Source organism: Plecotus auritus (genome assembly GCF_963455305.1).
Source record: "Plecotus auritus genome assembly, chromosome: 2".
NCBI classification, from domain to species: Eukaryota; Metazoa; Chordata; class Mammalia; order Chiroptera; family Vespertilionidae; genus Plecotus; species Plecotus auritus.
The window spans coordinates 44,736,835-44,747,848 of NC_137771.1; the positions used below are offsets into that span (position 1 = coordinate 44,736,835).

General features: G+C 39.8%; 1 protein-coding gene across 4 annotated transcripts in view; it reads right to left on the bottom strand.

The window, feature by feature from the left end:
- The window catches only part of TM2D1 (TM2 domain containing 1), a 47,781-nt gene extending 37,090 nt beyond the window's left edge, over window positions 1–10,691 (bottom strand). For all 4 annotated transcript variants that reach the window (XR_013959890.1, XM_080655446.1, XM_080655445.1 and 1 more), the window contains exons 1-4: window positions 10,514–10,691; window positions 8,233–8,302; window positions 7,024–7,132; window positions 4,796–4,887 (exon numbers count right to left, since the gene is read on the bottom strand). Coding sequence is in view for 3 of the 4 variants with exons in the window: in XM_080655446.1 (XP_080511572.1) it covers window positions 4,796–4,887; window positions 7,024–7,132; window positions 8,233–8,302; window positions 10,514–10,675 (433 nt within the window). In the remaining variant the exon portion in view is untranslated. The remainder of the gene's footprint in view (window positions 1–4,795; window positions 4,888–7,023; window positions 7,133–8,232; window positions 8,303–10,513) is intronic.
- Between the last annotated feature and the right edge of the window lie 323 nt (window positions 10,692–11,014).

The window sequence follows — 11,014 nt, forward strand, 5'->3', positions numbered from 1 at the left end:
AAAAAAGGCAAGATTTTTGCCTGGCCAGAGTGGCTCAGTGGTTTAGCATTGACTGATGAACCAGGAGGTCACAGTTGAATTCCTGGTCAGGGTATATGCCGGGGTTGCAGGTTTGATCCCCAGTGTGGGGCATGCAGGAGGCATCCAATCAATGATTCTCTCACATCATTGATGTTTCTCTTTCACTCTCCCTCTCCCTTCCTCTCTGAAATCAATTTTTTAAAAAATATTTAAAGAAAAGATTTTCAAATTTACCCATCTGACTTTTATTCTTTAACAACAAAGTCATAACTGTGGACTAACAAGAAATTTAAAATATACAGAAAGAAAATTTTTCTTAAAGGAATTTTTGTATTTTTATCAAGTTTTATGCAATTTCACCTCCCCTACAAAGTTCCCTTTTTTAATCCTGAAGTAAAATTTATACAGTGAATTATCTCATATTCATCACTAAATTACTTTTAAAAAACAAGTTTTATATGTACATGATTTACATTATTTATTCTGTTCTTATAAAACTCCAATGACCATAAACAAAAGAAGTATTTTAAACAGCTATCTATAAATACAACCACTGCTTTTTGTAACCATAAAGATTACATAAGATTACAATTAAATAGGATTATATACCAGTCAACATTGTTTTATCCAGTTAAGAATTTTTTTAAATGGCAGTAATCTTTAAATGGAAAATACCAAAATTCCTTAACCTTGGATTCATGGTAAAAATTAAAATTTAACTAAAAAATTTTAAATTTAAAAACACTGTAATTTGATATAGTATTTTAGATTGATAAAACTAATCTTTAACATTAAGATAGCTTAAATGCAAGTAAGATACAGATAAAAAACTTGAATGCTTATAGAGATAAGAGGATTTTTAGTTAAAGATAATGAATTTGACATGCCCACTTAGCAACTCTCACACCAAAATCCCACTAAAAAATGGTAAAGGGATTTTTAAAATCACAAACACAATGGAATAAAGATAATGGAAGATAAGACAACAAAATTCAGGAGCTGTAACACAGACCTAATCTTGAGAAAGCTTTATCTTAAATCAACAGTCAAAATAAATTGTCCAGGGGATGGGAGAAAAAAAAATTGTGTTGAATTAATGAACATCCAAAGGTGGTTGTGATAATAAAGTGAGTTATTTGAAGATTTTTTTAAAATACCTTTACATTGAGCCATAAAGTTAAATGTTAATTATATTTGAAGGTTTACAGAATCTCAGACTCAAACTAAAAGGTTCTCTTTGACTGAAGTTAATAATAGATTGGAGTAGCAGTGGAGAAAGGCAACTCCTGCCAAAGTTGGTGCACTAACATTCACTAACCAAAGCTACTATAGAGAGTTTTATACAGAGCTTTATACCTATAGTTTGATTGTACAGGGGAAAAAATTTCACAATGCACATATCAACACAGTGCTGCAGTAAGTCAAAAACATTAACTTATACTATAGGACAGTGGTTCTCAACCTTTCTAATGCCACAACCCTTTAATACAGTTCCTCATGTTGTGGTGACCCCCAACCATAAAATTATTTTCGTTGCTACTTCATAACTGTAATTTTGCTACTGTTATGAATCGTAATGTAAATATCTGTGTTTTCCCATGGTCTTAGGCGACCCTGCTAGCAGTTCTCAACCACTGAGTTACACCATCACCAGGCCAGGACTACTGAATCAATCTCTCTTCAGCTTACTCTGCCACCAGTCTTTCTCTGTTTAAGCCATTACCCACAATTCCTCCAGTATCATCTTCCTGAAATGTAAATCTGACCATGATACTCCTCTGCTTACAAACTTTTAGGGCTTCTGACTTTAAAGGGTAAAGTCCAAACTCCCTAAGAAGACTCCAAGTCTTTTATAATCTGACCACAGAATACTTGCGCAGTCATTTTTCACCTCCTGCCATCGTTTCTTCTACACCACAGGCTAATGTAGCCACCATTCTTTCAACATGCGTACATGCTCCTTCATACCCTGTTACCTTTGTCATGCTATTCCCAGTATTGCCCTTAATCGCTCTAATCAGCTTATTCTTCAAAACATATTTCAAATGTCACCCCATCCAAGAAGGCCTCCCTCACACTCCAAGGATGACAAAACAGTCACTTTCTGTGCTCTCATAGCACTTTGCTATGGTTCTGTAATAGTGCTTTGTCATAAATTGACCTACAAACATATTCATTTCTTTATAGCCAATATGAACTGTGATCATCATTATTTCCAGAGCACTTAGTTACTACTTCCTCATAGGTGGTAAATACTGAATAAATGTTTGTTAACTGAATAAATCCATGTATACAGTATTTTAAACTTTGACTTCTATTTAGGACCTTATAACACTGAGCTCCAGGTAAAGCTGTCAGAAACATACTTCCTACCAACCGCACAGTAAAGATTCTTCTTTGATTTCTAGTGCATAGCAACATGAAAAGAATAAGATTCGCTTTGCTAGCTGCAAAGAAGAGCATTCAGAAACTTTAAATTTGCTCAGTGGAGAGCTAATGTAGAACCGGAGTACTACAGTAAATAAAGCATGATCTCTTGAGCCGGAAAATTGGGGTTCAAATTCAGGTCACTGAGTGTCCTTGGGCAAATCTCTTAATCTCTTGACAATTTCCCTATCCATAAAACAATGATAACAACAAATATGTCACAGTATAAAGCAAGGCCTCTAGAGGCAGTAAATCCCTTAACCTCTCTGGCGACAATTTTTTTACCTGTTAAAGAAGATTTAAAGACGACGATAAACTCAAGAGAGATGCAAGGCTTAAATAAGGGCTGACATGTGAAAGTACTGCTTAAATAAAAGCTTTCATCAAATGTAAATAGTTTTCATAAACTTTACTAGCTATGGTAAATGTGAAGATTCCAACTAAGAGAAAGGTATAGGGAGGGATGCTAAGGGTAATAAAAGTCAGGCTCCATACCAGCTTATGCTGGCTTCTGTAGTTCTATTCGCAAGCCAACACTGAGAGAGGTTCAGATAGAAGAAAATATTTTTTGAAGAAATGCTCATTTACTCATAAAATATTTATCAAGCACCCACTGTGTGCCCAGCATTAGCAATGACAGCTCAGGTCCACTGTCCTAAATAAGTGACTACACTATCTCCAGTATGTGTTCTTATAAAGATGAAGATAGATTGAAAAGTCAGTATTTCTTATCCAAGCTGAAGTATAGAGCCTTATATTCACAGAATATTAACTACTAGGGGCCCGGTGCACGAAATTAGGGAACCCTCAGGGGATGTCCTACTGACAGCTTAGGCCCGCTCCCTATGGGGAGCCGGCCTAGGCTGCAGTCTGGCCTCCCTCTGCGGGAGGCGACCGGGCTAATCAGGGGAAGGTACCTGCCCCATCACCCCGCTGCTGCAGCCACTGCCAGTCACCAAGGTGTTTTCATCAACACGGACTCCAGTCCCTTCACCATGAAAAAATGACAACTTTCTTTAGGCATTTTCAAGATGTGTCTTTCATAGGATATGACATTTCTTTTTTTTTTTTTTTTTTTTTTTATCCTCACCTTAGGATATGTTTCCATTGATTTTTAGAGTGTGGAAGAGAGAGGGAAAGACAGAGAGAAACATCAATGTGAGAGGGACGCTTTGATTGGTTGCCTCCTGCATGATCCCTGACCTGGGCCCGGGCCAGGGAGAAGCCTGCAACCTAGGTACATGCCCTTAATCAGAATCGAACCCGGACCCTGTGGTCAGCAGGCTGAGGCATTATCCACTGAGCCAAACCAGCTAGGGCAGGATATGACATTTCTTAGCCCTCCAGCAGCGGGCCTTTGTTTTTTTCCTCCAGCAGTGTGGTGGAAAAACCCTAGATCACCTTTTTGGATTCTTATTACCCAAGTTACCAAGAACATTACCAGTGGCGTACAGGGAGCTTAGCCAATGAGCAGTCAGAAAAGGTGTTTCCTCTGCTGCTCATGTGCAGAGGCAGGACTGCTGGCAAGCCGAGGCTGGCACACCCCCCGTCTCCAGGCCTGCTCAAGCCTCCGCCATGGCTTGGACAGAGCACTCCCGGCTCCGCTCAGGCCCTGCTCAAACCTCTGCTGTGGCTTAGGCAGGGCCCCCCGGCTCCGATCAAGCCTGTGCCACAGCTTGGGCAGGGCACCCCTGGCTCCACTCCGGCCCTACTCAAGCCTCTGCTGCCCCACCCCCGGCGGCTCGGCACCAAGGCCCGTAGGCCAGGAGTGGCCAGGGGTGTTCTGGGACCCCGGCCACTCACGGCCTACGCGTGGGCCTACAGGCTCTGAGCGGCCTGGGTCCCGAGGATGTTCCCGGGACCCAGGCCGCTGGGCGCCTGGGTGTGCAAATTAACCCACCATCTTTGTCGGGTTAATTTGCATACTCACTCCTGATTGGCTGGTGGGCATCATGGTGGTACGGTCAATTTGCATCTTTCTTTTATTAGTGTAGATTCTACTCCAGGTACATGAAACTTTTGTAACTATTAAAAATATGCAGAGATTTAATCTATAAGAATAGGTACATGCTCTAACCGGTTTGGCTCAGTGGATAGAGCATCAGCCTGCGGACTGAAGGTTCAATTTCGGTCAAGGGCATGTACCTTGGTTGCGGGCACATCCCACTAGGGGGTGTGCAGGAGGCAGCTGATCGATGTTTCTCTCGCATCGATGTTTCTAACTCTCTACCCCTCTCCCTTCCTCTCTGTAAACAATCAATAAAATATATTTTTAAAAAAAGAATAGGTACATTTACCTACCACACAAGGTTCACAAGGATTTTTTTTTTTAATGAAACATACTCACCCAAGGCAGGGTATCCAAGGTAAAATCGATCTGCTCCCAACCATCCAAGAAAAAGAGACAGTGCAACAGCCACTTTATATGAATAGCCATTTCTGCATGAAATTAGAACCTGAGTGTCACCTTCAACATGTAACATTTTAGAAAACAAAACTGCTAGTTATTATTTATTTGTTAATTGGTTCATTCATTCATTCATTCAATTAATGCTTTTTGGATAGCTACTGCATGCCAACAACTATTTTAGGCCAGTGGTCAGCAAACTCATTAGTCAACAGAGCGGCAAACTGTGGTTCGCGAGCCGCAGTTTGCCAACCACTATTCTAGGCTATTGGAATATTTTAATGAATACAAGAGACAAAGATCCCTGCCCCTAAAGAGCTAACAATCTAATGGCAGCAAACAATAAAAATATTTCCAGTAAATCATCTATTAAAAAAGCCATACATGTTATGAAAAAAAATGGAACAGGGTGTGTAGGGAATCCAGAATGCTAGGGATACAAATAGGACCCATTTAAATAAGGTGATTAGAGGGCTTACGGGGAAGGTGATATTTCAGCAAAGACCTTAGGGAGGTGAGTCAGCCATGTCATGCCTCTGAAGGAAGAGTGTCCCAGACAACACACTGTTATTCCAAAGGCAGCACACCTTACATGTTTGAGGTCTATTAAGGAGGACAGTGTGGCAGGAGTAGAGGGGGAAAAGGGAAGAATAGAAGACAATGTCAGAGAGGTAATAGGGGGCAAAGAGGGCAGCTCATGCAGGGCCTTGAAAACCATTGTAAAGACTCTGCCTTTTACTCTGAGAAATCATGGAAAACTACTGTAAGGTCCAACCTGAGTAGCTAGCTGTTCTCAACAGATGATATTCTTAGTTACTGTATTATCTATAATAATAAAAGCATAACATGCTAATTAGACCGGACATCCTTCTGTCCTTCCAGATGAAAGCCAGGGCTGCGAGGGAAGCCCGGGTCATGGGTGCCTGCCAGCAGCCGCAGGGAAGCTCGGGTCCCAGGTACTGCTGGCAGCTGCAGGGAAGCCCAGGTCCCGGGTGCCAGAGGGAAGCCAGTGCCGGCAGCCAGGGGAAGGAAGGCCTACTCTTGCACGAATTTCGTGCATCGGGCCTCGAGTAGCCTAAAATATCTTAGACCAGCACTTAGTAAATTGTCATTTGGAAAGTTTAAGGTAGAAACATCAATCTATAAATTTCAAAATTGTCTAAACCAGTGGTCGGCAAACTGCAGCTCGGAGCCATATGAGGCTTGCCGCTCTGTTGACTAATGAGTTTGCCAACCACTGGTCTAAACCATATCTAAATACTTCGGAAATAATTCCTTTTAACAATTTTTACTTTACTAATGAGAACTCTTAGAACTCAACAATCCTAAATGATTGGCTTAGCAAGGTAGAATCTAAAGCTCCTCATTAATTCAATGAAGTAGGGTCAAAAGAAAAAAAAAGGCTCTAATAATAATTTCTAGGAATTCTAATAGAACTTGTAAAGCCAAACAGTGGTTATTTTTTTTAAATAAATTCAAATAGGTATCATCAAATAGCTGCAACAATGTACAGTTAAAAGGTAAAAATATAGTGCCAGCAATTAATAAAAGTGAATAAAACTAAGTTTTTAGCACAAAGCAAAAATAGAGGAATAAAATGTTAGCTTTACTGAAGCAAAATTAAAAGCAAACTTAAAAGTCCTTTAAACAAAGAATATTCCTAACAAAATAAAGCCATTTATCTTAATATCCCAAACTAACATTTGAATTGTTTTACATTACCATTCATCATCCATGCCTATTACAAAAAATGAAACCAAGTTTCAAAATTCCCTTAATATGCAAATGACTTAATAGTTCGCATTCTTTTAATAGCACAAGTACACAGTCCTTTATTTTGAACTCTAGAAATCCCCCAAATTTTGAGAACAGAATTTTTTCCTAACTCATTTGGGTAGCCTAAATGACTGAACTGACATGGCATAAGGCTGTTCAGTCTTCATTTATCCCAAGTAGTGAACAACAGAATTTTACTTGGTTGATAAAATGCATTTATAAAACAATATAACATGCACACTTAAAGTAGAAGTTTTCTGATACAAGCAAAACGTAAAGTTAAATTAGTAAAGAATTTTCCCCATAAATTAACTCTTAATCTCTTCACTGTATGTAATCAAGATACAACATAAGCAAGTGATTTGAAAATTTAACTTCAGTAAGGTACTTACACATTTCGGCAAGATATGGGCTTGTGAAAACCAACTTCATGTCCAGTAAAATGTGTTTCATTGCCACTGAAATCTTTACAAGTTATGTTGGGTGCTGGAAAACATGGAACTAAAGGCAGAAAAAGGCAAGAAACCATTTTTTTCTTGTAGGAAAGGTGTGATTATGTGTTGTTTTTTAAGACTAGCAAAGCACACAAGAGAATATAACATATAGCAAACCACCTCTCAATAGAACATCTGACATGAGATTTTAATGTAGATAGGAAAAGCTACATTATAGATAGACAGACAGACAGACAGCTAACCCTGGCTGGTGTAGCTTAGTTGGAGCGTTGACCCATGCACTGAGACGTTAGTTGTGGGTTCAATTCCTGGTCAGGGCACATGCCCTGGTTGTGGTATTACACATATTTTAGAATAGATGGTTCCCAAAATCATTAGGTGAGGGTTTATCCATTTTCAAAACATCTCTAAGAAAATACTGATACAAAAAAGAAAAAAGAGTGATGCATATTTAAAATCCTTACCATACTGTTCTCATACTTAGGATGTACCCAAGTATGTATGTATGTGTATATATATATATTTTTTTTAATATATTTTTTATTTATTTCAGAGGGGGAGGGAGAAATAGAAACATTAATGATGAGAGATAACCATTGACCAGCCGCCCTCTGCATGCCCCTCACTGGGGATTCAGCTGGAAACCCAGGCATGTGCCATGACTGGGAATCTAACCATGACCTTCTGGTTCATAGGTAGAAGCTCAACCACTGAGCCACGCCAGCTGGACTACCAAGGTATATTTTACAAGTGCATAATGTGGGTGATACAGCTGCTCACTGTACCTTATTGTACTAAGAGTCTCATTTCAAGTTCTTTACAAGTAATTAAAAATCTAACTGAAGCAGCACTTTTGCATAACATAGCTTGGTAAATAAAGGGCATCAAGACAGCTATATAAATTGATTCCAAAGGTTTAAAAAAATGAATGAAACCATAAAACTTCCCAGTTTTATAATTAAAGAGAATAAAATTCTTTTTTAAATCCTCTAGCCAGTTCTCCAATTTTAAGTTGTCCTGGAAACTGAATAACGTTATAACTCAAGAAAAAAAAAAACACACATTAATTACTTTTAGTGATCATTCATTAATCTAGAAAATATGTTTTAAAATTTATTTTTAAAGACATTTTTCTAGAAGTCTTACCATGAGCTGTGTAGTTTGTACAGTTAACTGGTTCTTGTGTAGCATCATTTATTTTTGGATCTTTACAAATATATTTAAGAAAAGTTAAGGAAATGTGAACTCTATTCCAACACAAAACATTACCATTTGTTTAATATCTCATATATACTTATGTTTATATTCACATGTAAAAGGAGGCTGTTAATTTATCCAGGTCAAAAAAGACAAGCACAAACATATCGTCAGTACCACTAAATAATACCTGAACATTAATTACAGGAAAAGTATATTAACTTAATGTATACTAAAAGCTCTAGCAAAGAATGCCATCCTTAAAGAACATCAGTTAGGGTTTAAGCACAGAGCACACACACACACAAAAAAAATGAAAATAAAAATATTTACCAAATTATTGTAAGAAAGCTTTAAGGTTAAAAAAAAAAATCAGTTTCCAGAGATTTGACTGAACTAATTTATGGGGCCCCAAGTATTGCCATTTACATGATTTCATGTAACTTGAAAACCCTGTGAGGTAGATTCCCACATTATTATTCCCACATTACAGAAGCACAAACAGGCTCAAAGTCTGAGTGACTTCTCCAGTCATATAAATGATGGGTTGCAAAATCAGGTTTCCTGACTCCAAGCCTAGGGCATGTGCATCAGGCTGCAGGGCAGATGGCGTTTTAGGTGGATCTACATGGTCTCCCCAACAGGATTTTAAATCTTTTGAAACAGATATAATAATTATATCCTTACAGATATTTAAAACACTTGGGTGCTTTTCTGTTTCCTAAATATTTTATTGACATTATAATGAGACAAGAAAGAATTCACAAGATGTCTCTGTTTATGGTTTTGAGTCAGCATTTGAAAACCTCATTTTTATGCCAGGCATAACAGATATTTTCCAGTTATCATCACCTTATAGTCCTATATGCTCAGCCACTTCTCTCTAGGGTTCAAAAAGCACAATTCTTCATATTGCCCAATTATTTTCTTTGAGAGAACGGCCCTGACCTTTTTGCCATGAAAATAACTCAACCTGCTAAGTTAATGATTCTCAAACTTCAACAAAATGGTATTCAGCAAATAAGAGCTGTTCTTAAAAAAAAAAAAAAACACACAAATAACCACTGCCTCTCCTCAAATTACATAAAAATACTATAGAATAGAATTTTCTTAACTTTAAGATTTTCCCTCCTAAAATCTTTCCTTTATCTCTGATTTCTGCTATTAATTTTTCTGTTATGCAATTTGTATCAAAGTATCTAATTTTGTACAAAAGTAGCTATTTTAATTTGAATGCAGCTCCCATTTCATACTGTTCCTCAGTTTATCAAAACTGTTACATTGAATAGACCCACTCAACCCCTTCAGCCTTAGTTTTCTCTTCTGTAAATTAACAGCTAACACCTACCGTTCCGTCTATATGTCAGGCATTATTCTAAGTGATTTACCTGCAGTGCTAATTTATCACAACAGACCTTTAAATTGGTCTGTTATCTATATTATTCATCATGAGAAAACTGAGTTCAAATCGTTTGTCCCCGGTTACAAAGTGGAGCAGGCATTTGCCCCCTGACAGTCTGGCATCGCAACGGAGTTTGAGAGTGATAAAAGGTAATAATACATGTAAAGTGAATGAATCATGGGCAACACACCCTGGCTTTGTCGTTATTAACCACTGGTCTCACTCCAAGACCGCAAACTTCCAGAGTAGGCCCTGCCAATCGTTTTATTACTAGGGTCTAGATTAGGACCTTGCATACTTCAGGACCTATGTGTTTGTTGAACAAACCAACCCACCAGAAAAATAAAAAATAAAAATAAACAGGTGGGCCGAAACCGGTTTGGCTCAGTGGATAGAGCCTCAGCCTGCGGACTGAAGGGTCCCGGGTTCGATTCCGGTCAAGGGCATGTACCTTGGTTGCGGGGACATCCCCAGTGGGAGGTGTGCAGGAGGCAGCTGATCGATGTTTCTCTCTCATCGATGTTTCTAGCTCTCTATCCCTCTCCCTTCCTCTCTGTGAAATATCAATAAAATATAAAAAAAATAAAATAAAATAAATAAACAGGTGGGACAGAAGAAAAAGCGCCAACAATCGTAAAATCCCAAGGAAATTTACACAGGGTGGCCAGTTTTGCCCAATCCTCATCTCTCCTCACCTCCCAGCGTCCCCCGGTCCTTAGTGGCCACAGGTCACCGCTCCTGTCAGTACAACCCCAGCCCGCGCCCAGGGCCACGACCCACTCGCCAGCCCACATCTACCTCTCCCCCAGGGGAAGCTCCTCACAGAGGATATTGTCCCACTTTGAGGTCCTCGCACTTAAGCGACTCCTCGCCCCCGGCGGCGGCAGCTCCCCAGGGTCCCGTGGTGACTGACACAAACCACAGGACACCCAGGAGCTGGACAGCCACGGTATCCAGAGCTGCCGGCCCGGAGGGCCAGGCGGCCGCCATGCTGGGGACCGGCGCGTCCCTCACGCCTTCCGGTTCCGCCTTCGCTGGGCGTGGACGGGAGAAGGGCGGGGGAGGCGGGCTCTTAAAGGGACCTAGCACTGGCTGCTCGCAGGTTCACCTTTCTATCCGCCCGCTGACTCAGCTGGGAGAGCGTTGGTTGGCTTTCCAGAGGGGAAAAAAGGAGAAGGCTTGCCCTCCAACCATCCCACTGCTTACTCCCGAGCTAACCCTGCTCTGACAGTCTGCAAAAGTGCCAGCGGAGCCCGGCGATTTGATAAACGCTTTACAAACATCTCCGTTAGTCCTGGTTGGATTTGGGTTTGCAGATAACGAACCTGG